This window comes from Myripristis murdjan, chromosome 6, assembly GCF_902150065.1.
Source record: "Myripristis murdjan chromosome 6, fMyrMur1.1, whole genome shotgun sequence".
NCBI classification, from domain to species: Eukaryota; Metazoa; Chordata; class Actinopteri; order Holocentriformes; family Holocentridae; genus Myripristis; species Myripristis murdjan.
Window position 1 is genome coordinate 3,172,202 of NC_043985.1, and position 27,952 is coordinate 3,200,153.

At 41.5% G+C, this 27,952-nt stretch overlaps 1 protein-coding gene across 3 annotated transcripts in view; it reads right to left on the bottom strand.

Moving 5' to 3' along the window:
* Positions 1-27,952, bottom strand: part of LOC115360493 (pleckstrin homology domain-containing family A member 7-like) — a 138,660-nt gene that overhangs the window by 13,241 nt on the left and 97,467 nt on the right. For all 3 annotated transcript variants that reach the window (XM_030053428.1, XM_030053429.1, XM_030053430.1), the window contains 10 exons: positions 20,306-20,487; positions 14,845-15,405; positions 12,944-13,508; positions 11,137-11,220; positions 7,841-7,894; positions 5,617-5,682; positions 3,223-3,303; positions 1,375-1,524; positions 1,005-1,106; positions 158-269 (listed from right to left, as the gene is read on the bottom strand). In XM_030053428.1, the coding sequence (XP_029909288.1) occupies positions 158-269; positions 1,005-1,106; positions 1,375-1,524; positions 3,223-3,303; positions 5,617-5,682; positions 7,841-7,894; positions 11,137-11,220; positions 12,944-13,508; positions 14,845-15,405; positions 20,306-20,487 (1,957 nt within the window). The remainder of the gene's footprint in view (positions 1-157; positions 270-1,004; positions 1,107-1,374; positions 1,525-3,222; positions 3,304-5,616; positions 5,683-7,840; positions 7,895-11,136; positions 11,221-12,943; positions 13,509-14,844; positions 15,406-20,305; positions 20,488-27,952) is intronic.

Here is a 27,952-nt window from a genome sequence, read left to right on the forward strand (position 1 = left end):
CAGAAAGAAATTAATTCTGAAAAAGGGAATTATTTTTTAAAACCAAATTATTTTTGTCTCGTCACGCCAAAACAAATAATCTCCATCTTCATCATTCAGTGCATTTAAAAGTCCAAAGGACAAAATTGCATGATGGGTGCTGTTGTGGTCTTCCTACCTGGGTTCTGGACAGAGTCGATGGTGATCTTGTAGTTGGCTTTACTGGCACTCAATCCGGCCATGACATCCTCGATCCTCCACAGCTCGCGTTTCATCTCTGCTTTCTCCTGCTGCAGTGAGGCAAAGAAAGAGGGACACGCACAGACATTTGTCTCAACTTTTTGCAAAGAGTGCAAACTGCTGGCAAATGCATGAAAAGGACACGCACACACACACACACACACATACATCTATTCTCTGTACTGCTTCAGTGGTTTTCTCCTTCATTCTGGGTTTAGGGTGATTTTCACAGCTCATTTGCAGCTTTCACAGATTCCTCTACAGCCTGGTTGAGATTGGCTTCTATTTTCTGTCGTTTCATATTTCATAAAATCTATCCAGTGGTACAAAGGGTCGGGGGGTCTGAAATTATTTTAAAAATGTCAGGAAATGGATTTTTTACTGATGGATGACATTCAATCAAAACTGGCATTTATATTTTCAATATTTATGATAATGGTGACTGATGTACACATGATGACCACGATGTAAGTGCTAGGGAAACAATGCTTAAAAGAGAATTTTGTTTTTAATGTATTTTTATATTATTTTTTAACCTAAGACAGGAGCACATTAACACAGAAAGAGGAGGAAAATCTGAGTAAGACAGAAAAATATCAGACTGTTTTGCACACCATCTTACTTTTTGCATTGCCTGGAAACTTTCAGAATTAACTGAATATGTAGCGAAATTAAAAAGGGCTCAGCAGATGACAAACTCTCTGAATGCACCCACTGGAAAAAAAAAAAAAAAAAAAAAAAAAAATTTGGTGGCACTCAGTCCAAGGTGCAGTACCAGCTCTTACCTGAGCGGTGGCACTGTGGTTCATATGTGCCTGCAGCGCTGTCCTCAGCTGCTCCACTGAGCTCTCCAGACTGCTGTACTCCTCCCAGGCTTGGGCCATCTCCTACACACATGCACAAACACACGCACACACATATATACATACACATAGGGTACAGAGTTTTCAAGACAAATATAGAAAGAAAAAAAGATAAAACATACTCTTTGTGTATGCAAAGACCACAGAAACTGAATTCAGCTGACCCATTCAGCTTCTATGGCAAACTCAACCACAGTCACAGTCATTTGTGCACACACACACACACACACACACACACACACACACACACACACACACACACACACACACACACACTGAAGTGGTGGCTTACCGTGGACAGGCGGGAGATCTGGGCTCTGATGGTAACCAGGTCTTCCTGCAACAGCCTCTGCTGGTAGGCGATCTTCTGGGCATGGGCCGGCTGCTCCTGGTACTGCTCCATCTGCTGGTGGGACACGTCCAGCACACTCTCCAACTTGTCCTGGAGGGGGTCAGAGGTCAGAGATCAACAAAAGTCATAGCAACTAAAAGCAGCTTGGTGTTCAGGGAATTGCTCTACCATTATGCTCATGGGTTACATGTGTGGGTGGAGAGAGCGATAGTGATTGTGATAGTGAATTTTCCAGCTGAAACACAAAATGTCTTGCAGCGGCATTGCTTTCTGGTCTATTGAGACTACTGTTGTTGAAGAAACTGGTATCTCTGCCTCCTCAACATATTTCTCCCTGTTTTATTCAGATTCTGAGGGACTGACACCAAAGCCTTACATTTAGCATTGATGTTTAAGATAGCTGAAATGATTCCTGCTGTTAAACCCCATTGCATTACGATATATTTCTACAAATATGTTTTTGAATAATACATTTTTTAATGTTTGGTATTACTTTACACCATACCCCTACCTAAACTGGGGCCTGTATCCCACCCCCACCCTTATGGCTGTTTGTGTTTGCACTACTGTCCCCATATTTTCTCATGTAATGTTTTTGTCTTTCATTTGTCTTGATTGTGCAGTACTTTGTTTTTGGAAAGTGCAACAAAAGTTATTATTATTATTATTATTATAGTATAATTATTATATCAGGAACACATAATCTGTCCCAGAGTAACTTAAAGAACACTTAGGGTTCTGTTCTCACTGGGGTCAACTATACTATGTAATGTACTACATGGCACTGTATGTAATATGATCTGAATCTGAATCTGTGCCCACACAATATGTTAATCCAGGCGCACACCGTATGCTATCACAGCTTCTTTAGGCATCCCAAAGCGGTCCCTAAAATTGTTAAGATCAGAGTGAAAGCGGCATGTCGTTGCTTGCATAGTGTGAGAAGGTCAGCACGTCACGTTCCAATCTCCCAATGCAATCTGTAACAAGCTGAGATGTCCAGGTCATTTTCAAACATGTTTGATATTTCTGTTGTCGTTCTTTTGTAAAACAGCTACAGTGAGCCTATTTGAGCCTCACACAACCTTGCTGCAATGAGACTGCAGCAGGGCCTGTGTGTCATCACCCTGTTTGTAATCTGTCTCATCCAGTGATTCCAAAAAGCTACATGACTGGAAACAAGGTGGAAATGAGAGCAGCTTTTAGTATTGAAATATCTCATCCCCAACTATCTCTGGAAAACTGATAGTTCTTGTTGGCAGAATCTTCTCCTTTCAGTCCCCACATACACATGTACAAACAAAAATTGGCCAGTTGACCCATTACTGTTGTTGTTGGTCTTTGCTAATGTGTAGACATCCGCACTAATGACCCATTTGGCTTTCCGTCTTGCAGGCTCTAGTCCTGTGAGGCCAAACCTATGAGTATTGTTGGCAACTCCCACTTGAAGTCTAGTCCCCTCGAGACATGGCAGTCCCTTGTTACAAACTGTTGTAATGTGCAAACACACCTTGTTGTCTCATCCTAAAGTATGTGCAAGATGGGATTCAGTAGCTTGGTAGCTCAGCAAATGTGATATGTCCAGCAATACATGGTTGTGTTATGTGTTTCCAGCATTTCTTATGATGTGTACTGGGTAAACTGCATAGTGACCTTTCCATGTAACATTTTTACAGTTTTTCCAAAGCTGTTTTTTTTTCAATGCTGAAACAGAATGAGTGAAGTTGGTTAGTGGATGTGGATGGTTTGATTCAAAACCTGTAAGAACAGCTGGGTAATGGTGTGTACCTTGTCTTCCTTAAGGGAGCTGATCCTGGCTTCAAGCTCTTTCAGCGTCTTGTCCTGTTCACACAACCGACTCAACTTCACCTGCAGGAGGAGACACAAAGCTGAGTGGACTGAGGTTGTCAGTTTTCATGGATAGCTCTGATGCTTTCAGAGAGCGTATGAGTATTCCTCTGATAAATCAGTGGCTCATTCACATTATGACTTTGTCTTGTTTGTGTGAGAGTACATGGATGGATCTATGTAACTCGACATGTATGTGTGTTTGAGTCTATGTACAGTACAGGCCAAAAGTTTGGACACACCTTCTCATTCAATGCGTTTTCTTTATTTTCATAACTATTTACATTGTAGATTCTCACTGAAGGAATCAAAACTATGAATGAACACATGTGGAGTTATGTACTTAACAAAAAAAAGGTGAAATAACTGAAAACATGTTTTATATTCTAGTTTCTTCAAAATAGCCACCCTTTGCTCTGATTACTGCTTTGCACACTCTTGGCATTCTCTCGATGAGCTTCAAGAGGTAGTCACCTGAAATGGTTTTCACTTCACAGGTGTGCCTTTTCAGGGTTAATTAGTGGAATTTCTTGCTTTATCAATGGGGTTGGGACCATCAGTTGTGTTGTGCAGAAGTCAGGTTACTACACAGCCAACAGCCCTATTGGACAACTGTTAAAATTCATATTATGGCAAGAACCAGTCAGCTAACTAAAGAAAAACGAGTGGCCATCATTACTTTAAGAAATGAAGGTCAGTCAGTCCGGAAAATTGCAAAAACTTTAAATGTGTCCCCAAGTGGAGTCGCAAAAACCATCAAGCGCTACAACGAAACTGGCACACATGAGGCCCAACCCAGGAAAGGAAGACCAAGAGCCACCTCTGCTTCTGAGGACAAGTTCATCCGAGTCACCAGCTTCAGAAATCACAAGTTAACAGCAGCTCAGATCAGAGACCAGATAAATGCCACACAGAGTTCTAGCAGCAGACCCATCTCTAGAACAACTGTTAAGAGGAGACTGCGCCAATCAGGCCTTCATGGTCAAATAGCTGCTAGGAAACCACTGCTAAGGAGAGGCAACAAGCAGAAGAGATTTGTTTGGGCCAAGAAACACAAGGAATGGACATCAGACCAGTGGAAATCTGTGCTTTGGTCTGATGAGTCCAAATTTGAGATCTTTGGTTCCAACCACCGTGTCTTTGTGAGACGCAGAAAAGGTGAACGGATGGATTCCACATGCCTGGTTCCCACTGTGAAGCATGGAGGAGGAGGTGTGATGGTGTGGGGGTGTTTTGCTGGTGACACTGTTGGGGATTTCTTCAAAATTGAAGGCACACTGAACCAGCATGGCTACCACAGCATCCTGCAGCAACATGCCATCCCATCCGGTTTGCGTTTAGTTTACTTTTGGCCTGTACTGTATATGAATATGTACAGTCTGCAGTGTGCATGTATGTGCGTTTGTATGCAAAAGCCTGTGTATGTGTATACAAATGAGCTTGTGTGTATTTGTGCAGACGTGTGTATGTGTGTATTTGTGAGCATGTGTGCATTAATGTTTTACTGCATCCGTGCAGGTCTGGAACACACAATAGTGTCCCCAAACTCCCCTGTCTCATCATTAGATAATTGCTGTGAGTGAGCTCATTATGCAAGGAAAGGTAAGGTCAGGTGAGCACTGAGCATTGTTATCATCCCTGATTAAACTTGGCCAACATCATGGCAAAGGTTGGATCAATTAATGTTCCGAGGCAAAAAAAAAAAAAAAAAAAAAGAAAGAAAGAAAGAAAGAAAGAAAGAAAACATAATAACACTTGTGTGATAAGGCTGTGACTAAACAACCTGATGTTAAAAAAGTGTCTATGCATATAAATATGTATACTCATAGCTACTTTTACCATTCCATCAAATGAATTATTTATGTTGTTGGTGTCCCCGTGGTAATGTTGTTGTTCAATCTCATCAAATATTCATTGGAGACATCACTCTCATAAATTGTTTAAATGTGGTTGCATGTGAAGCTTACACTAAGATATGCTTTCAGAAGAGCAATAAAGACAGAGAAGCGGTGGGAATTGTTTGGATATCAGACTGAAAGACTTATCGCATTTGACTGTTAACACTCTGCATTGTGGTTTTCCCCTTAAGTTAAGAGTAATGGCTTATAAAATATTTCTTTGCCTTAACTAACCCTCTGTTTCCCACAATGAGGGAAACTTCGCCACACTTATTATTTTGATAATTTCTTCAGTAATCAGTGTAGCGCCCATAAAAACATATAATTACATTACATTTTAGAAAAAGGAGAGAAAAAAAGACAAGGAGGTTATTAAGAGTTGAGCATGTATTTAAAGCCAAAAATATGAGAAGGTGATATTACAGGTTGTACTTACATCCACGTCACTTTCTGCAACCTTAACGGGTTTCCCTGATTCCTTCAAAGTCTGACTTCCAACTACCTAGAAATTGGAACATGAAGACTTTCAGATGCCAGTTAAGGGGAACGATGAGGAAACCTAAACCTATCATATACAAGGAGGTACAGGAACATAAAGCCCAACTGCTAACTAGCGCAACGCTGAGGTGGATTACCACTGGCACATTCCTACAGCCTCAGATACATGACAATATGAGTGACTTTTGGCACACAAAATCAGCTCTTGTCATGGCAACTACAACGCTGTGGGCACTCAGAGGACCTGTACAGCACAGTTCCACATTCCATACAACAAAATCAGTCTTAAGTGTCCCCTTCTTAGAAAAAAGTCCCAGTTTATGAAAAAAACTATTGAATTGGAAAAGATACTAAAATATTTAGGAAGACACACTGAACTGCCTGTGTCGAGGTGCTCTTGTTGTATTTTTTTTTTACTGGGGGTACTGACAGGGTTCTACGGTGCTGGCATATGCTCCTAAAAATCAATGCATGCTGCTTACAAAAATAAAAAGGAGCAAACGTTTAAAGGAACAATTCACTGAAAATGCAAAAAAAAAGATACATTCTCACTGACTCTGAGTGCAGTCCGTCCATCCACATATGTTATTTGGCGAGGTTTCCAGTCTGCCATGACATTCCCTGTCTCATGGCCAATACAAGGGGGCTCGATGGGTATTGGTTTGTGAAGCTCAAACAGTCTTTCCAAAAACAATAAGATAAATATCTAAGATATTATCCACAGGCCTCGGGACCAAGAGTTTTGTTGGGATCTATTTCCTACTAAGGAACACCAGGAACCTGGAAAGGAGTACAAATTCGAACCTGATAGACATAGTTTGCCGGTGTTCTTTGGTGTCATTGTTTCTGTGAAGAGCTGATGATGTTGAATGTTTCACATGTACATTTTCGATAGTTTTAGCTCCACAAAAAATTCCCATCCAGTGCCATCATAATGGGTTTCCACGAGACAGGGAAAGTTATGACAAATTGGAAACCTCACCAAATAACACAGCAACCATCTGGATGGTTAAACTGCATTAGGAGGAAGTGGGAAAAAATCTTCTTTTGTGTTTGGTTGAACAGTAAGGGTGCACACGTTAAGTTAATTTTCGAGATAGCATTTCTTTCTTCTGCGCCTAAAATTTTCAGTTTAGGACTCCATGTGCTCCTTGGGGAAACAAAAACATGTCACAGTAGAGCCCTGCGGTATCGTCAAGGAAGTACAGTGTTTCATAGACGATGGTAGAAGCAGCTAGCTTTTCAACCACTGGGCCACAGCCACAGCCACAACACATGCACTGCCGAGCCATCCCATGCCCACTACTTAACAGCATCCACATCATCACATGGGGCAGAAGGGAGTCAAAGTTCATGTGGAGTCAGAGCTTCAGTGCCAGTCAAGCCATTAACATGGTGCTACAAGCAATGGGATGGTCCTTCTACAACACAGGCATGGACATGTGACACTCTAAACATGTGATACACACCCACGCACCCACATACACACACCCACACTAACAATGTACACATGCAACACTACTCTACGCGAATACTGTGCAAACATGCACGAGCACAGATGCGCACATACACACACAGACGCACAACACACAGATATAATGTATATATGTAGATATCTCATCACCCATATATACGCACATACACACGCACACGTACACCCATAGAGCTTACGTTCATTAGAGGCCTGAGAGGCCCAGCAGTGCAGTGCAGTAGTAAACTGTGAACTGCGAGGATCAGGGGCTCTAGAGCTCTGATCTGGGAGTCAAAACCACAGAGACACAGAGCCGCTGTCACAAAATGGCAGCTGCTTTTGTGAGTTGCACAATGGCTGCCTCTAAAAACCACGCAAGAGTTAGTAGCTAAAGGGTTATCGAGGAACAGTCTAATGCAAGTCACTGGGAGTATTTTGTTCCAGAAAGTTGCCTGTACATCCCCATTTGTAGTTGTCACACACAAATGCCCTATAATGTGATCCAATAGCTCAACATGGGACAGGGGGTTACAATAAGCTCTCAGTAAGCAACACCACGTGTGTTAGTACAGGTGCTTGGGCTAAAGACATTTCAAATCAGAGAAGGAACACCAGAATACAAGAACTATAGAAGGAGAGAAGTGAAACAAACAACAGAAAGGAGGGGACCAACAGAGCCTCTCTGTCTCACCTTTAGGTCCAGATACTCCAAGTCCTTCTTCAGCTGCATGTAGGTGTCATCAGCCTAGAAGGTGAGGAAGGGGAGGAAAAAGTCAGTGTGGATGATTGATTGAAGTCAACAAGCATCTAACAGTCCATTGGGCAGAGTCATCTAAATCTACCGCAGCCTCACTGACTATTGGTCAAGGTGAATAACGTCAGGCTTGAGTATCTTGTATGACTTGTGAACCCGCATGCCTATATGCGCGTGCTGACATGCACCACAACGCACCCACACTTGCACATACATACACACGCAAACATCCAAAAAATGCATTTGCATATCATCTGTTTGGAGACAGACATAGTGTGGCATAGTCTCCCTTTCTGCACCAAACAGAGACCGACACGTCACTGGATTCATTAAGAGCAGCAGGCTCAGATTCCTCTACTTCCCCGGCCCATTTTTTAACTGTGCTTTGTTCAGCTCTGAATCCAGCTTGATTCACCCAACTAAAAAACAAACTTCAAAGCGGTCCAAAATGAGAGACTGACATGTTCAAGGACCAATCACCGACAAATTGAACAACGCATCCACAGCCAGCCGGTTAGCCAAAGCAAGGGATGGCTTCCCTGATGTCAACTAGTTAGCAGCACAACATGCTATGGACAGCACCACTAGAAGCACGATATGGAGACCGACCAGCCAAGAATAAAACATGGAAAGAGGCGGATGGTTCTATGAATGGCAGCTGGGCCATGCCCAAAGTCACACGACTAAAACACAGGAGATTTTGGTAGAGGTTGCCGCTACAAAACTACAACCAGGCATGTATCAGCTGCCATTATTTAATTTTTGTACATTTCATAATCATTATTTATCCTAAGAAGGTTCTTTTTGAACACCACCCTACTTCATCTACACATATTCACATCTGGCAGCTGTTGCAGCTGTCAAGTACAGCCACATCTGTTTCCTGTTTGCCACTGTGCAGCTCCACCGAGGTAAGTGAAAGTCTGGCTTGAGAACATCTCTAAAGTGAGCAATATTTGTGAATAGGAAAGACTATCTTTTTAATGTAGGTCGGTCACATCATGAAACCTTCACTGAGTAAGCCAAATTGATAGTGATCAAACTTAAGCTCAAAGGGTCTAGGTCTAAATGGTTGAATAGTACATAAATAATCAGATGCTCTTCAAGACAGGGTAGAAACATCTAAACTAAATATTGTCCATCTCTGTACAGGCCATTGTTAGCTGGCAAAATGGCACTGTTGTAATGTAAAAATATATTATTTATATGTTTTGGCTCTTAAGTCTTCTTATATTTTTAGATTGCCAATTAACAAGGCCCTTGTTTTAGCTGCTCTTGAATTAAAGTAAGTATAAACCTGATTCCACTCTTTTCAAGATGCATAAATGAACAGCATTTTACTTGGTACTGTACATGCTATGTAATCTTCAAATTTAATTGTTGTCCTATAATTGGAGAAATGTAAAGTCTAAAGCCTAACATTTTTCTCCAGAGCCAGAGCTTGGGTTTTGATGGATAGGTGGGATTGACCCAGATGAGGTCATGTCAGAAGATCATGGCCTCCAATTAAAAATGAGAGCAGAGAAAATTAACAGCCATCAGCTGGAAATACTAGTCACCCAGGTGAATCAGTTGCATCATATTGTGTGAATGGATGGGTGAATTTTTTGACAGGGATCAATCAAGCACAGTAAATTATTGTTATTATTATGATTACCCACCTAGAGGTTGGAAAATTGGACTTGTAACAACAATTTGTCAAATCCCTGACTGACACACTCTCCCTACTACTGTTGCCTTTGAGCAAAGCACTGACCTCACAGCCCTCTCTGGAGCTACACTGCCACCCCTCTGCAATGCAATTTGTATAACTGTGTGAGTGTGAGGCAGGTTGACTCTGAAAAAGAAACAGAGAGCTCTTTCAATGTGTTCATCATACAAACACACTTGCAGCATTTGAATGAGCCATGAACTATGAAACAATAAATGGAAAACACTATAACCACACCTTGTTTGCTTATGAGAGCAATTTTGGTCCCAAAACTTGGCAAAAGAATAACTTCTTTTAACAATTATTACAATTACTATTATTACTGACCTTATACAGATAGGGCAAACTGGCATGAAGTTATTTTTTAAAATAATAAAAAGGAGCTCTCTGATATAACTTTATTTAAATTACCTCTCTATTATTTACCTATTACCTCAGCTTAACATTACATAATCCACAAATAGCATAACTTAAGCTCAATTTATGCCAAGCTAAGTGTGGCATAAATATTCCACACAGTAAATTACAAGATCTGATTTTAGTAACCCTCTACTGATATTTAGTGGCAACCTCTAGCAACTCCTGGTTAAGTGAGGAGCAGGCTGGCACGCCGCGGGGGCCCCCACCTGGGTGCTGCAAGGGCCCATGGGAGCCGAGAGGCCCACATGTCCGAAGTCGGACATAGTAGAGGGGCCGGACGTGAGGAGGGGGTTGGTGGTGCTGAGGAAGTGGTTGGGGTGGTAGGGCTGTTTGGGGCCGTTGAGCCGCTGGAGCTGGGCTAACGTGTGGTGACGTGCGGAGGCCATCTTGGCCTGATGCCGGCGCAGCTGAATGAGGAGCAGGGTGAGCTCCTCGGGCTGTGAGGCATCACAGGACATTGATAATGAAATCAATACTGACCACCGAGACTTCAGTGAAACTTCTGTTGTTTCAAATGAGTAACATTCACACTGCTAGCAACCATACTGCCATTCTGTTCTGTTGATAGACAATTTGAACATAATCATCATTTTTGCATCACTGGTGTTGAAACAAAAGGCAGGAAACATAGCTATGTAGTACATCAAGTATTTACAATGCATGACTATGTAGTACATGCTACTAATGAGTGATGTCTTCCACATGCCTAGTGGCAACCATGATTTCTGTGCAGTCATATGAGCTATTTAGGTGCACTATGATCAATATTAGTTTACATTTTACTGGGAGTAGAAAATTAATTTGATTTCAAAAACTTCTTTCCTGAGTTGCTGGCAGTGTGAATGCATTTCTATGGGGAGTGGGCTCGGGAAGAGGAGGGAAAGAGGGAATGACATATCACACCCAATACAGAGAGGCTTCATGATACCAAAGTCTCTTCAAACCCCAAGGTTTCTCATCCAAGTTCTAAATAGTGAGAGAAAAACTTGAATGCAATGATTTCCAGATGAGTTATCACAGCAGAAAAGAATGTTGTTTAAATGTTTATGCTACCAATAGATTGGGGGAAGGGGTTCGTCTTAACAGTATGAGCAGGACTTACTGTTTTGCCATGAAGACTCGGCGCGCTGACTGTGTGTGTGATATAACCAGATGGAGGCATTGATCGCCTCTCTATGGTAGCAGCCTGTAGACAACACATTTTAAAAGCATTATTTTGAGTTGGGAATTAAATTCTGCATAATATGTGTAATTTTTCTGTGCATGTCCCATGGTGCGTGGCCATTTCAGAGTGAAGAATGTCACGCTGTGCAACCTGTTACTGAGATAGTCCTGAACTCTGCAATATACTTGTTAAGGCTACATTAATCAAACAAAATATTAAAACCACAATATTACTAGAGCAATTTCAAAATTACACGAGGCTACGACTTTTGTCTTAGAAGATAATATATTTCATGCAGCCTGAAAAATCTGCCTTGTGCTGTGCAGAATCCCTTTGATACAATATTGGTCATATTTCTTGTCAGCAGATTCTGAACATTAGCCACTTATCACTGCCCATACTCGCTTCTTTAATAACATTTTTCAGCTCAGGCAAAATTTGAAAAAATAATGGCACATTTACTGCAATTCATATCACATTTGCAATATCCTGCAAAAGCAGACTACAATATTATTCTTTGTCAATTTTGAAATGCCTTTACTTCCGAACCTGGGCTGCCACCATGCAGTATTTATTTATTTTAAATTTTAAATTTTTTTTTTTTTTTTTTTTGTGATTGCTGATACAGTTGATCTCATTCAACACACTGGCTGCCTTAAGGCTGTCTGCCTTTGTACCCCAAGGCACTAAACAATTATTCTGTTCACTAGAGCATAGCTCCGACATCCACCCACTGTGTCAAAATGACTGACACTTGTTCTGGATGAGAAACTGTACTATGTGACATTTAAGGGGAAAAAGTGTTAATGCTCCGGGCTTGGAGCAATACAGATGATAAACCATCTATGTGCCATTGGTACACTAGTTACATCTCCTGCCATGTTTGGGGGAAAAAACAACACCACTTTTAAATTACTTTACATACTTAAAAACAGGGATTATGATATGATTCCCAATTTTAGTGGGATTGATCTTTTTTGCATCCTAATTTTTATTTTTACTGAAAAAAAAAATCTGAATGATTTTTGCTGGGGTCTGCACCAAAAAACAAAGTTTCTTATGCCTGAAGAATAGAATTAGCAGGATAGGGAATCTCTGCAAAATCATTATACTTAATAATGATATTCAGTCACATTTTGTCCTGATTAAAAAACTGCAGCTCCAATGGCCATATTGTTATTTTGATAGTATTCTGGTGAACTGTTCCTTCCTACTTAAACATTCTGGGGACACAAGAAAAAAAAAAAGCCAACGAATGATTCAACTGCAATATTTTAATGTGAAAATACACCTGTCATGGGGCTGCAACAGAGAAGAGCACCTCATTCCTTTTAAATGAGACTCTGTAGTTAGCATTATTGCCCAAATCACTTTTTAAGGTTTCTGTCAAACCTGTCTCCTGCGCAGCGACCAAGCCAACACTTGATCCAGAGAAAGCTGGAGTCACCAGCTGTAGATATTTACCTCTTTAGTCTCTGCAGTATTCTTAATAGCATCACAGATCATTTGGGTTGGTAAACTTGAGTATGCTCTTTGTAGTTTCACTGACATCCCATTACATGATTTCTGAGAGTCTGCCTTGCAGTTTTTAAACTCCTTAGCTCTTGCTGACATTTGAAGCTGCCAAAATGCAAAGTTAATTTTGTACCTTTAAAACCATAAATGCAACGTGACCTGAAAGTGACGCACAGTTAGGCAGCAGATTGCTCAGAGGCAGGTACTGCTAATGTCAGACATACTTTACCTTGAGCAGCTGTGATTTGGTCCGGCGAGGAGAAATAGTCAAAGGGATGTCCACGATCGACCTGTCACCCAAGGGCTTGACCGTCACCCGCTCTGCAGGCGTGTGCGGCCTCCGCATGGGCGATGTGGCTCGGATGGAGCCCGGCAGGGGCCCCGGTGGAGGGATGTCCGCCGAAGAGGGGGGTACTGAGACACAGCGGGCTGGCCCCTCGGAGCTGGACCTGGGGGCTGAGGAGGAGGGAGGCACGGTGAATGTGGGGCGGGGGCCAAAGGGGTACTCTGGGGCGGGGGTGTAGAGTGGCGCGGTCGGGCTGCCATGGCGGAACTGATGCCGCTGCTGCCACTCGTACAGTTGCCACACGGTGCCAGACCCCAGGCCACCTTGATCTGGGGTGAGGCGGAAGTGGCTGAGGCGGTCCTGGGCGTACTTGTACTCCCCGAGGCGGGCGGCAGGCGGTGGGCTGTGGCGGGGTGTTTTTGGCAGGGTTTGATGTGCCTCCACAGAGGAGAACTTGGATTGTGTAGGAGGGGTGCGGCGGGGGAGGGTGTTCTCTCTGGATGGAGGGCTGTGGACCAGAGACAGTAGGAAACAATGGATGTAGACTACTGCAGGGCATCTGCAGATTTCAGAAAAACAAACTTAAATATGTCTATGACACGAATGCTACCTGCGCTTGAATTTAGGAATGGATCTAAAAAACAAAATACCAAAAAGCCAACCTATTTCTAAATGAACACAGCTTAACAGTTTAAATTCTGACACTACAAATGGGCAGTGTAAGAAAAAGAACAGGAAGAAATTAATTGTTAAGAACCATTTAATGCAACTGTGTTTATTAAAGATGATCTGATGAAAGAAAAACTCTACTGTACAACTACCTCTGTTCAGTATTTATTTAACAGTGGGCATGAAAACCTTGACTTTTCCAGACTTCTTAAAGGCTTGTGGATACCCTGATGAAACACTTCAGATTAGCTTCATGTATGTATGTGTCTGTCTATACAGCAGATCAAAATACTTTGAAACAAACAACGCATTTCAATACCAAGCTTCATCACGCTTGCACATCATAAATGTGAAATCTGTCTGAAGCCATTCAGTGAGTGTGGTGTAATGTGTTCATCACTGTGTGGACTATTGACAGAAGTACTGTTGTTCACAGGGCAGCCACAAACTAGGTACCATATTTTAACTGATATCATTACATTGCTTTATGTAAATAGTTCATTTTGTTTAAAGAAGCCCATTACTATATTACTGAAACATAATTTGTCAGCTCTAACAAGCTCATTATTTTTCCACGGGAGTCAGAGTTCAGATGTCTTCTCGAGCACAGTGCAGACCAGATATGTTGATGAGGACAGGACTGACTCACTTGTGTGTTTTATCCCCGGGCAGTAACCACTAGAGGGAACTGTTCACTGGACTTACAAATACTGTGGCCTACATGAACTTAGCCTCTTTACTTTGCATGATGAATACTCTGTTCAAAATTGGATTTTGGACATAACATACTAACGTGCATTAACGTAACTAAAGGTGCACCATGCAAAACTGCAGAGGGTCACCTGAACTGAGGGCCCCTTAGACTGGACTGAGAAAAATATAAGCACATAATCAGTGAGTCAGTATAACAATGTCAGCTACACATCTACTAGACTAATATGGATTTTCTCTCCAAAATTAAATGCATAATATGCAAATATATACACAACTGAAGAATATGCCCACAAAATGTAAAGCTACTAGCCAAATGTCCCTTTACTGACAAAGTAGATTTCGTGAATATACCTGTAATAACACAATTTTTTTTAAATAAAGCAATGAATATCACACTCTATATGATGTATATATTGTCTTTTGGAGAGAAGCCCTGTGTGCAGTGTATTGTAGTGACCTACCCTTTGTGCTCGGCCTTCTGCACTTTGACCCAGTGCTCAACTTGCTCCAGGGCACTCCTCCTTTGCACCTGCCTGTGTGTGTCTGCAGAGGGCCGCGTTGGTGTCCGTTGGTAAGTCCCTGCCCCGATCCCGTTGGGCTCCAGAATGGGGCTTGGCGTGGACACCAGGCCGTTCCTTGTGCAGCCGCTGGTGGGCAGCGTCGAGGCAGCACGGGACGGGGCGCGGGAAGGCACCCTAGAGACAGGAGCTGATGCTGACATGGGGTCTGACTGAGGGATGGTGGATGGTGCGGGGATCGCGGGGAGGGAGGTTTGAGTGTCCATCTCTATGACAGTGCCTCCGATGGGGAGCTCTGACATGGCGGCGGTGGTGGCAGATGCATCTTTGTGGAAGCTGCAGAGCTCCTCTGTGTTGTGGTGGATGGGCTCCAGGAGAACCTCGTGCACGATGGGTCCGGTGGTGTCAGGGTCGTGGGTCTTGGTCTTGTGGTGGTTGATGTGGTTGGTCTGTGGCACAGCTTGACGCTCCAACGTGTTCAACTTCTCCAAGTTGTCTGATGGCCTGGGGAGAGAGGATGAAACTTTTTATCCATTCTCTGCCTTCCTCTTCATTGCTGTGAGAGTTTAATTCCTGGGAGAACCAGGCAGACAACTGGCGTCATCAGTTATCATGACAGGTAATTTTTTGTTTTTGTTATTGGCAGCTCTCTCAAAGGATTTCAGTCATTGCACCTGATAAGCACCGATACTGTTTCATTTGATCATTTCCCTGATATTGCAGACATGAACTTCCATCATTCCTGGGGTCATAGACTTTGTTCTGTTGTGTTGATTTGAAGTTGAACTGGACGACTGTCACATGAAAGAGAAAATTTGAGCTTTGACCCCAATTTGAAAAATAGAACATTAGATGTGGCTAAAACAACCACACAGACCTTTTTAAAATAAATCAGTTAGCAGGCAAAGTCTCACAGCCGCAACTCAATTTGAAGCTCATTAATGAAATCCCTTGTGACAAGGGATGTTTGGGCTAGTGAAACAGAGCTTTGAAATTCACTGAAACACCATACCAAAGCTCATTTAGAATAAATGAATTAAAAGCACAGCCTCAGGTGCGGGAATGCTCCATGCCACCAGCTGGTATCAGAAGATAATCACAATATATTGGCAATCTGGTGACAGGTCTTTCCAAACAGATTTTTGCTGAAAATGGTATGAGTTTTTTGCATCATCCTTTAGCTATTGAGCAGCGTGTTGCACTGTATTTCATCTTGCAGAATCACTTTTTCTACATGCATCTCCACTCAAAGCATGTCATTCAGAAACTGTTCAAACAAAACTGAGACTTGCTTGTGAGATGGAAAGCCCTGGAAAAAAAGAAAAATAAATAGTATTTGCTCATTTCTTTATTTCCAAACAAACAAATATTTTGTTTGTTATTGGTTTGAAAAATTCCCAACCGGAGGCTGTCTTTAGCTATATTTCCCTTTTGTCGTTAACCTACAACTTGCACAGTCTTAAAGGGATTTCCCTCCAGAAAAAATCCCAAACACTGTGAGCTATGGGTGTCTGAAGGCTGTCAGTGAAGAATGGGACGTATTTGATCTGTGCCACCTTCCCCCCAACCGCCGCATGAATAATAGATGGAGGCAGCGGCTGCTCGTTCAAAAACAGCATTTCACAACATCAGAATATACTGCTGTGAGCTGGCAAGCTGAACACACTTAAACAAATACAGTACGTTCATATGCTGTGACTTAAAGACTGTCACAGAGGTGTTAGAACTGCATGTATAGAGCCTTGGGGTGTCTGGGTACCAGCTATCACTTCCTAGAGATCAGCTTCATCCATAGTGACATTTAAGAAAAAAAAACAAGGTAACACTTTACAATAAGAGTACAACAATTAACATTAGTTAACGTTAGTTAATGTCGTAATGGTTAATTAGCTGTTAGTTAATGATTATTATGGCATTTACTAATGTTAATCATATCTACAATAACCCTTAAATAACGTATAAATTAATACCTTAGCATGAACAGCATTAGTACATGACTCTTAGACACATTAGTTCACAGTTAGTTAACTGTTACTTAATGTTTATTACGGCATTAACTAACGTTAATTGTTGTACTTACTGTAAAGTGTTACCAAAAACAACAACAAATGATAACTTACTCTATGACATATTCTATATAGCTATATAACATGTATAGCTATAAGACATGTTTATAATGTTTTATGAGGTTATAAGCAATCTATAGCAAAATGTGATACTAAGTCCAGGTTAAAGGCACACAAAATGGGTAGGAGAAATCTAGCAAAAACCAAAATTGAGACTTATTTAAGAAATGTGAAAAATAGGTTAGTATAAATTGCCTAAAAGTCAGAGATCATTCTGTCCACAGTTAAGATGTGGTATATTACCACCACATATTGAAACTGCAAGATACAGCAGTGTGACGAAAGATGAAAGAATTTGTGAATATTGTGAGCCAAATGAGGTGGAGAAAGAAATTATTTTCATTCCATACTGTCCTTTGTATCATGATTTATGACAAATGCTGTTTAAAAACGTTCATGTCCCTGCTTTAGGTTTGATAGGTATTGAGAAATGAGCTTCAATTGAATACCTTTTTGATGATATTTCTGCATTTTCTGAATATATTTCTGAGGCATGGGCTAGCAAGAGAAAAGCAAACTATGATAGATGATTTTCTCAGAGTGTGTTCTATTGGGACAGCTGATTATTATTAGTTTATGAACTGAATCAAATAGACAGTGTTTGGCACCAGTGGATGCACATGTAGATTTTGTTTTGTTTGGATTTTTGTATTAGTGGGCTATGTGTGTATGTTTGTACATCTGTTGTTGTTCCACTGTGGGATATCACCTGGAACGCTATCTATAGGTGGTTTATATTCATGATTATGTTTAGATGGTGTTTATGTTTATGTTGGGATGATATTTATGTATTATGCTGTGAAATGACGGTGGGTTAACATACTGGAATGTTTTGTTATCATTTTATGTGTCTGAATAATCCAGTGAGGGATGGGTCAGATTAATGACCAGACACGGAAATAAAATATTCATGCTCTCATTCATATAAGCACCAACTGTGATTTATAAGTGGTTATAAAACTCATTGTAATGCTTCATAAGGATCTTACAATCATTTCCAAAACATGTTTATGATTTTTACATATTTTATATATATACATATATTTTTATTAACACCCATGTTCTTGGATGTTATAAAAAAGTTACAAAATACCTTGGAAATTATGACTGAAAATAAATAAACACATACATACATAAATACATATATACACACGTATAAAAAGCTGCCTGTCAAATAAAGTAAGGTCCAAGCAGACAGTGTAAGTGGTGAAGCTATAGACAAATGAATTGTGAGATGGAAAAAAAGATTAGGACAGACACATTAGTGAACTGAATAACAAAATGTAAATGAATTGAAATAAAATAAATTGAAATAAATTTAAATGGCTTAAAATTTAAATCACCAGGTGATTACAACAGCAGATACAAGTTTTAATGAACTGGGTAAAGGATGGATGGCTATTGTGCTATATCAAAGATAAAGAGTAGAAATTTGAAATGTATTCATATAAAAATGTCACCGATTATTACCTTAAACTGATGTGAATGCAATTTAACAACCATGCAGGCACAACAGAAATGAACAGATACATATAAACAAACACACAAACATAAATATGCAGTGATATGGCGTAAGTAGTTAGTGTCTCTGACAGACATAAACCCTCACACACACACACACACACACACACACACACACACACACACACACACACACATAATGGCATTGGAGAGGCAGTTACCACCCCTGACAGACAGACAGATAAGGTGTAACCCACACTGATGCCGACACAACACACACCAATCAGTCAAAGTCTCTCTAGCCTCCCCTCACACGCAGAGACACGCAGTCTCTTTCTCTTCCATGCACTCTGTCCCATTCTTCTATGAGTCAAATGCAGATGTGTTTTATTGTTGCAGCAGCTTGTTTGCAATAAACAGAAGAAGAGCTGGGTGGTTAGCAGGAGTCATGAGAGCCACCGTGGCTTTAGAGCAAAGAAAAGAGCGCCACCTACAGAAACTCATCGACAGAAAATTGAAGGAGGAACACATCCATGTACTGGACACAGTGACTGACAAGTGATCTATGGTATGTGCACAAACACCAGATTAGGCAAAAATGTAGTCAAGTGAATATAAAAATCCTCATAAGGATGGTGCAATGTTGTGTGGGTGCTGAGTATGCATGCACACCACAGAGATCACAGCTTCAAAGCTTTGCATTTTTTGCAGTGTCATTCAGGAAGACTGACACTTAGACAAACACACAGCAATTTCCATCTGCCAACAGAGGAAAAGGGCAGGACAGGGCAGGCTGATTGGACACCACAGAGGCAGAGTCAAACGTTCCACAGCTGGGAACAAATTGTGCGTTCACATCAGGGTTAGGTTAACTCTGCAGTGTTCATCCCTCTAATTCAGTTCATTTTGGTGATAACATGATAAATGGCATTGAGTAACTGAGAGACCTGAAAAATACAGTTTTCTCCTGCTGCAAAAGACCTGCGGTTTAGTTCATCATGGATTTAATGCGCATAAGAGATGGTCATTGAAACTTGATGGCCAACTGGTATGTTTGGAAAGCCTGGCATAAAAAATGAAGTGAGAGCAATCTGCAGTCTACAGTGGGGATAAATAATAGAACAGCTACAACTAGTAAGTTTAGAAAAATGCATTTCTTTGCTGTAACTCAGCCTTTAAAATCAGGAAAAGACAACACTTACGCCATATCTTGATATTACAATAGCTGAAATCACAGATGATATCCAGTTTCATATCACAACATGGATAAGATATCAATATATCTTATCCATGCCTTAGTGGGCACAAAGCTGCAGTGCTAAAGATAATCACAGCCATGCTCATATAAACTATAACATCACTTCCTCTTGTGTGATATTGATTAAATGTATTATCAGATCAAAGCAGACAGACTTTTGTGTGTGTGTGTGTGTGTGTGTGTGTGTGTGTGATTGGCTGTGATTTTGGCAACATAGCTGAAAAGACGTACTGCAAAACCTGAGAGACAGAGTCAGTTTGTGTGTGTGTGTGTGTGTGTGTGTGTGTGTGTGTCTGTTTGTGTGGGTTTCCAGTAATACTGGATGAGTTTGATTGACCGATAATCTTCCCTAAGGTATTTACCTGTGAGAGTGTGTTCACTGTACAGTTGAGTCAAGTGCAGTGTACGTGTGTGTGTGTACTAAGTAGGATCCATTGGGTAGACTGCTGACATACAACAGTGTGGCACATGACAGTGAAAGATTATTATGTGTGTGTGTGATCACTTAATAAGGCATATGTGTGTGTGTCTTTGTGTGTGTGTGTGTGTGTGTGAGTACCTGATGAGTGTGTTGGTGTGGTTCTGCATCAGTGCGGCCTGGTTCATGGCCCTCAGCCAGGTGTTCATGTCCTCATGGGTGTCGGCACTGAAGTAATACGTCCGCATCCCACTGTGCTCCGCCTGCGAGCCAATCACAGAGCTCTGCTTGTAAATGTACGAACGCATGCCAGTGTGGCTAGCCTATGGGAAGAGAGAGGAGGCGGAGTCAGGACGGTGGACACTGAGACAGGCAAATCAGGTAAGAGAAAACATACTGAGTTAGACGAAGTTTAGCTGAGGCCAATAGAGACAGAGAGACATCATGCTGATCAACGAGAGAAACAACATCGAGAGACACGTAAGCATCGACCAATACAGAGAGAGACATGAAGGAAACCAGCCAATAGAAATACAGACACAAAAACGCCAGCCAGTTAAAACCAACAAAGCCACAACTTTGACCAATGAAAGGACAGGTAGACCAGCAGTGTGGACCAATAGAAACATATGGGTGTTACAAAGAAGAGAAATGTCCAACCCTGATAAAATTCACCTGACAAGGGGATGGTACAATCCTGGTCTTTACCTTCTTTTACAGCTTAAAAATCTACTAAGAACCTATTAAAATTCAGCAAAGAATAATAGTTTATTAACAGTAGTATTTGGAGAAAACAACAGTTTATTAACAGTATAGTTGTAATAATATACCATGAAAAGTTTCTAGCAGCTACCTTGCAAAATAAGAGCTAACATAAAAATGGAGTGGCCTTGCATGGAAAAAGTAAATGAGCTCTGCAAGGATGAAGAGCGAAGTGCTGAAAACACAAGACTGCGCTCAGTGACAAGTTAATTGTACCCTGTGATTAAAGTGTCGGGCTTGTGACAGGCGGATTTGGACCAGAGATGGATATTTTTTTGTATGCACAGCTAAAAGGCTATTAGACGGGCGATCTAACACGCTGTTGTCGCTGCGTGACAATCAAGAGCACATCTGCAACCATTCATCATCAGGCAAGACACAATCTGCAGAGTGTGTAAAAAGAAAAAAAAAGAAAAAAAAAACCTGCCACGGCCATCTCAGCTGCTTGGGATCATGGTCAGGCACACTGAGCAGAAACTGACATGGGACAAAGAAAAGCCAGACCAAGACAGCTGAGACATATTTAATAATGGCTCTAATATAGACATTACAAATAGCCTTCGCAGATGAAAGAACTTGAATTTTTGCAGTTTTAGGCGGTTCAATTACATAAGTTATTGTGCTGTCATTTCGTAGGTGTTTGATAGAATGTAAATTGTTGTAACACAAACTGAATAATGTCACTTGTGTTTACTGGAGGTGACCTATGATTCCCAAGGCATGAGGAACCAAATTCAGGTTAGTCTACCAAGCAGTGCTGCCTCACTTCAAAGTCAGTGATCCCTACTCACCAAGTATCATTTATGGCTTTTTGCGGATTTTGAATTGATTAATTTTGCCCAACGCAGATTTAACGATGACTGCTCGCCCATCTGTCACATCTGTGTCAAGTCAAGATATTTTTTGTTGGTGAATACTTCACACAAAGATTGAGTTGATTTGGTTTATTTGTTGCTATTACTTTTCCTGATGCTAATGACACAGCATTCGTTAAGCTTGCAGTCAGTAATGCTCACTTCCAGTATTTGTATCACAACGTGCCTTTGAGATAAAGACCTTGATATGGAAAGACAGCTAATCTTATCTTTGATTATCAATGTAACAGAATGGTTCTATGCTTCTTGACAATGCACTAGTGAATGATGTAGTTATGCTATGTAGTAACTTCAGTTGATGCTTCACATCTAGCTGGGCACTGGGGGACTGGACAGCATTTTTAGCTTAAAATTCGAATATCAGATATTTTTGCACTGCCAAACATCATAAATCTTTGATGTGCAGTTCAATTTAAGAGATATTCTGTTATAATTTGCTTTTTTGATGAACTCATTTTCTCTTAATCTACCTCATCAATGATTTCTCCGGTTAGTGATTTCCTACATTTCCTCGAGTGCTTTTTGGAAAACCCCAGAAAGCAGGCACTCAGCTGTCATGTGGCTGCACTGTATTCTGGTCTGTTGAGGCGAATGTTGGTGGAGATCTTGGTATCTCTCGCTTTTCTATGATGAATCTAGAACAACGACTAGTTAAAGGCCCTTGCTGTTTGACTCTGGGAGACTGATGCAGAAATCTGACATTTGCCTCTGTGTTTTAGAGAGTTGAACGCTTCCCTGTGATTGAGCTCCATTGTAGCTGCACAGGAAGTATCTCAGCATGATGTAACCTCATCCACATTTGGCCAGCTATTCTCCAGATAAAGAAAAACAACCAACCAAACCACAACGGGGACCCAGAAATACAAAGTACAAAATGCTGCAGCACACATCCTCCTTGCTTCTCTCCTTCCTTTAATGTTTTACTGATCAGGATTTAAAGTCAAATGAGGCAGCCCATTCAACAACAGATGCATGCAAATGATAAGTAATTAAACACTAAATCTTCCCTACCCCAATTCATTCACTGAATAATGTATGCGGGGATAATTAAGTGTGTGAAGTGTTGTGGTGGCATCCATTGTGGGGTCTGCACCGTCATTTTGCAGTGATGTCTTTATTTGGTTTCTGTTGCGATCGAATGAGTGTGATTCTTCAGCAATTCAGCTCCCTGTTTGCAGCTTGATAACCAGAGATAACACCCGCCCTCTAACACAGTCCCGTCTCACTGTGCCCATACTGAGTGAGTTCATGAATAAAACAAAGGAATCCTGACTGTCAGTTCTGCAGATCCCTGCTACAATAAAATGAATAAATGCCAGCATAGAGACATAGATATATGCATATGTACACACACACACACACACACACACACTGTGCACACAAATAGACATGCAGCTAACCCTCCATCCCTCTCAGCTTCCATGCTGCCTTGATGGGTCACATCCCCATTGGAAACATTGATGACATCTGATCGCCTAAAGGAAAATTCCTGCCTAAACACATTAACAGCATCTAACACCTTGTATTAGTAATTTGTTGTTTGCATTTTTGTTATTCCAAGGCTAACCACCCCAAAGTGAATCCACTTATATCACTAAGAAATTTTCCTAAACACAATGGTGTTAAATGGTAAAAAAAAAAATCAACCATTTAAAACATAAATGTCAGGAATCATGTTTTAATGTCAACCCCTAAAAATACATCAGCAAGGGCTTCTTTGCAGACTTTGCAGTATTTGCAGCATGTTAAAGAAACATACTGGAAGAAACCCAGCATAGAAGAGGGAGAACACACTTCCTTCTTCCATTAAGCTCCACTGTAGCTATAGCTGCTCTCTGTGTGTATCATCCTTCACCAAAGGAAAAACAGTCTAAATCAGAACAAAAAATGCACAAGAAAAACAACGCAAATTACCAATCTCTATTTTTAACTGTGTTCATGTGTTTTACAGTAAAATTTTCCTTTTAACAGTTCCTGTCAGTGGCTGCTATACAACACATTAACGAACTGACTTCAAAATATAGATTTTTTCTCATTCATGAAAGAGAAATCAGGCCCCAAACCCAAATTTCCATGGAAGCTGACATCTAATGGTGAAAAGTAGGGTGGCTGGCTGGTCTGTGATGCCAGGTGGAGTCAGCTTTTAAAGAGTGCAAATATATTAGCGTGAAGGCGAGATTCACACTGACTTCAAGCCAAAACAAAATTAGTCTACAGTAGTCTGCCAAACACTGTTTTTAGGAGGAAGAACTGCCAATAAGATAATCATGCAGACTGTATTTTTGACATAATTTATTTTGTTAACCTTTTGGAAACAGCAGTGATAGTACAGGGCTGAGATTTTTTTGTGTAACTCATTATGACATTTATATGATGAACACATTTTGAAATTTTATCAAAATTTGGGAGAAAATTTGGAAAAATGACTCCAGAAGAAAGTCCTGCTGAATTTGGAGGGCTGGCACCAAGACTACTGCTGGCTTTCTGTCTGGCCAGCAAGTTAAACTGCATTTATCTTACAGCCCGGTGGGAGTCTATCCCTGAACGGTATAAATGTGGAATGAAAACCAGGAGAGCTCTGGATCCTGAGGACCAAGCCTGAAAGCCAGAGAGCAACAGGCTAATGGTCCTTATGTGTCCATGCCAGAGGTTTTCATCCATGTTTCAGGGTGACCTCAGAGTCTGCAGGTTTTCATTCCAAACACTGTGCCAGCTGATCTCACTGATTACTTCCTACTACAATGGCACATGGTGAATGACCCCTGATCTGGGCCATGCCCGCCAACATATAAGGCAGGAAACAGGCAGGAGAGCTAGTTAAGCACCAAGTGATTTTTAAAATGAATGGGAACGGTTTGTCCACAAAATTCTGAACTTTTGGGGGAAAAAAACAAGAATTTCAGCATCCTGTGGAAGCAGCTGTCAAAACATGGCTGCTCACTCACTACCAGCACGCTGACAGCCGCCACGATGGGACAGGCTGCTTGATGAGAAACAGGACAGTGCAGCGAGTCAGATGTTTGGGCACGTGGGGAGATATAGGATGCATGTGCAGCATACACACACACACAGCCACAAAGACACCACACAAACACACACACACGCCCAAGCACATTCATTTGTACTGTATTGCAATACTTTTGACGATGTTACACTGTCTACATTTAAACTTTCAAACTCTAAGCTTACCCTGCATCACTACAGACCTACTATAAACCTATAAACTCTAAACCAAAATCCTAATTTTAAACTTAAGGTCAAGACCAGCCTGTGACCTCACTTTGCAAAAATGTCATCACCACAAAGGTCTAGTGGTTATTCTTATTTAAACAAAAACTAAACAAAATACAACAAAAAAGACTCCCACATATACCTAAAAGCCCCTGAAATCATTCAGATTTCCAGCCTTTTTTCATTTCAGTTTTATTAGAGCAACACACACACACACATGATCGACAAACAAACAAGCACTGACAGCAGTCTAAAATAATGCGGGGAGACCCTCCCTCCCTCCCTCTTCTAGCAGGAATGCTGAGTGGGTCATTCAACTCTGAGTGCATGACCGTCACACCTACACAGTAAATCCACATGCAGCTAAGCCTCTTTTTCCTCTCTCTGTGCTGTATGTGAGAATTGGTGGGAGTTTTTAAGAGTTATTATTTTCTGTTACCGTGTTGTACTATTTTTCAATAACGGGTATGACGAGTCATTCTCTCCCTCTCACCACTTCTTTCCGTCCTCTACTTCACCACATTTCTCCCTCTTCGCTCCCCTTCCTGTCCACCTTCATCCCTGTTCGCTATCTCTTCCTCTCTTTACATTACCCGTTATTTTCCAGGCCTAATCACTTCCCCTCCTTTCTGTTCTCCCTCTCGGCCTCCATCCTCTCCCTCCCTCTCTGAAAATAAGCTCAAAGTATGCTCTGTTACATGCACCCAAAAAGGCTAACAATAGTGTCAGCTTTTTCCTCCTCTGGACAGCCCCTAACACATAATACGTGCACACACACACACACACACACACACACAGGTTCTCCACCCAGGCGCTATTTAAAGACGCATTGTGCTTAAAACGATAAGCCTCAGCAGCCAGTGTCCCGCCAAGCTCCTGATAAGGTACATTCTTTCTCCTAAAACTAGCATTGGTTAGAAATTGAATTTACACTGAAAGACATCCAAAAGGAGACAACAATAGCTTCAGGGTGTCTCGCTTTTGAGTCGTTCACGCTTTGGGAAATACATTCAGTCATCCCACTCTCTATGTATGAAAAGCCAGTTACAGTGTGAGGATAACAGTCGAAACAGGCTTCTCCACTTCAATTTTCACTTAAGCAGCTGTTGGTTTGGAAAAATATCCAGTTGAGCAGCCAAGGTGTTGACAACATACATCCAAACTGAAAGATCTCTTTACATTTTTTTAAGTTTATTTTTTCCCTTCCACATTTCTGGAGCAACTAGCAGGAGGCAATGTGAGTCCCGCGTAATGAAGTGAAGTTTTTCTTCTGCGCTGTCAGAAAACGGCATGCTGGTACAGTAGATGTGACAGATGGAACAGATAGAGAGAGCAGCACATAGATCAACGATAAGCCCAAAACCAGATAAGCCAAATACAAGGATTCATATGGCAGAGGGGAGAGAGAGACAGAGAGAGAAACAGACAGACAGAGAGAGAGAGACAGAGAGAGAGAGAGAAAGACAGAGGGGGTAACTGAATAAAGGGGACAGGGGAACACTGAAAAAAAAAACAAAGAAAACACAACCACGTCAGCCAGAGGACATGTTATTCTCAAGACATGCGTCAAAAAAAAAAAAAAAAAAAGAACTGGAATATACCCGTCTGCCGTATATTCTCTCACATTTGCACCAAAGAAACCACACCAATGGCAGAAAACAAGTACACATTAGGCAAAGCAAGAGCACATGGGAAGGCATAATACCTATTTATGGGTGGACTGTCATTGGACGGCGCCACACACTCACGGGGTGGGAGGGGAATCCCAGTCAGGTAGCCAACCAATGGGAACAAGAGAAGGAAGAGGATTCAGTGAATAGGGGCAGAGGGGTGGGTGGGGCTGGGGCTGTTGAACGTTGGAGGTTTTTGAAATGGGTGTCTGATGTCTAAGGGGTGATTTGATAGGAATGTTCGCAGCATTCACACACACACACACACACACTAACACCATTCACACACTACTCATCAGCCTCGCAGGGGCTAGCTGTGGTCCTGCTGGTGTGGGTTTCAGACTGGGGTCAAAGTGGCATGTGCAAATAATTCTCAGTAGTGAGTTTGTTTTAACCTGCATTAAGTACCAGATGGGTGGGGTTTACTGCATCAAGTCAATACAGATAATGTGTTATGTTAATGTGTGTTAATGTGTGATAATCAGTTAGGCCGCCGGTCTCAAAGCTATGATTTATATTTTGCAATACTTTCTTTGGGTGATCTTATATGTCAAACACCCACCCATCTAGTGCACTAAAAAGATTAAAATAAACACTGAGGGCTCTATTTTTATGACAGTGCAATTTTGTCCCGTGCCATGGCATTGCATGCCATTACTTGGACATTTACGACTGTGCCGTGCAGAGTCAAAGGCACATGAAGCAAACGGCAGTTGTGTACTGTTGTACATTGCTTCATACAGTATGATGCACGTACTTTATGAAGAGATCCTATTGAAAAGCCTGCCCATCCCTTCTGTGGACATGTGGGTCAATTTGACTGACAGAAATCCCTCAAGCAGGAAAAACTCAGATACATTTTACACTCATTCTGACTATATGCACATGCGGCTGCGGTGTGAATGACTATCGGCTGTCAGTCTGTGGCATGACGCACAGAGTGCGGATTGTGGAGGCGGCCACATACTCTGTGTCAGGGACTGGCTGGTGGATTCACAAAAATAGAGCCCCAAAGCCCTGGACAGATAGAGAGCGTCAGATGCTAACGTCAACAAATGCACCTTTTGTTCTCAGTGGCTGCAGGCAAACCAGAGGTGTCAAGTGGAGCATCAAAACAGTTTGACCCTGCTCCCAGCTTCAGCTCAGACTTTTGTATGATTTCAGAGACTGCAAAAATACAGAGTCTGGCCTCCATGAACTGCAGGAGTCATCAGCTGATCTTCTATTGTTTGTATTTGCTTCCCATCTGT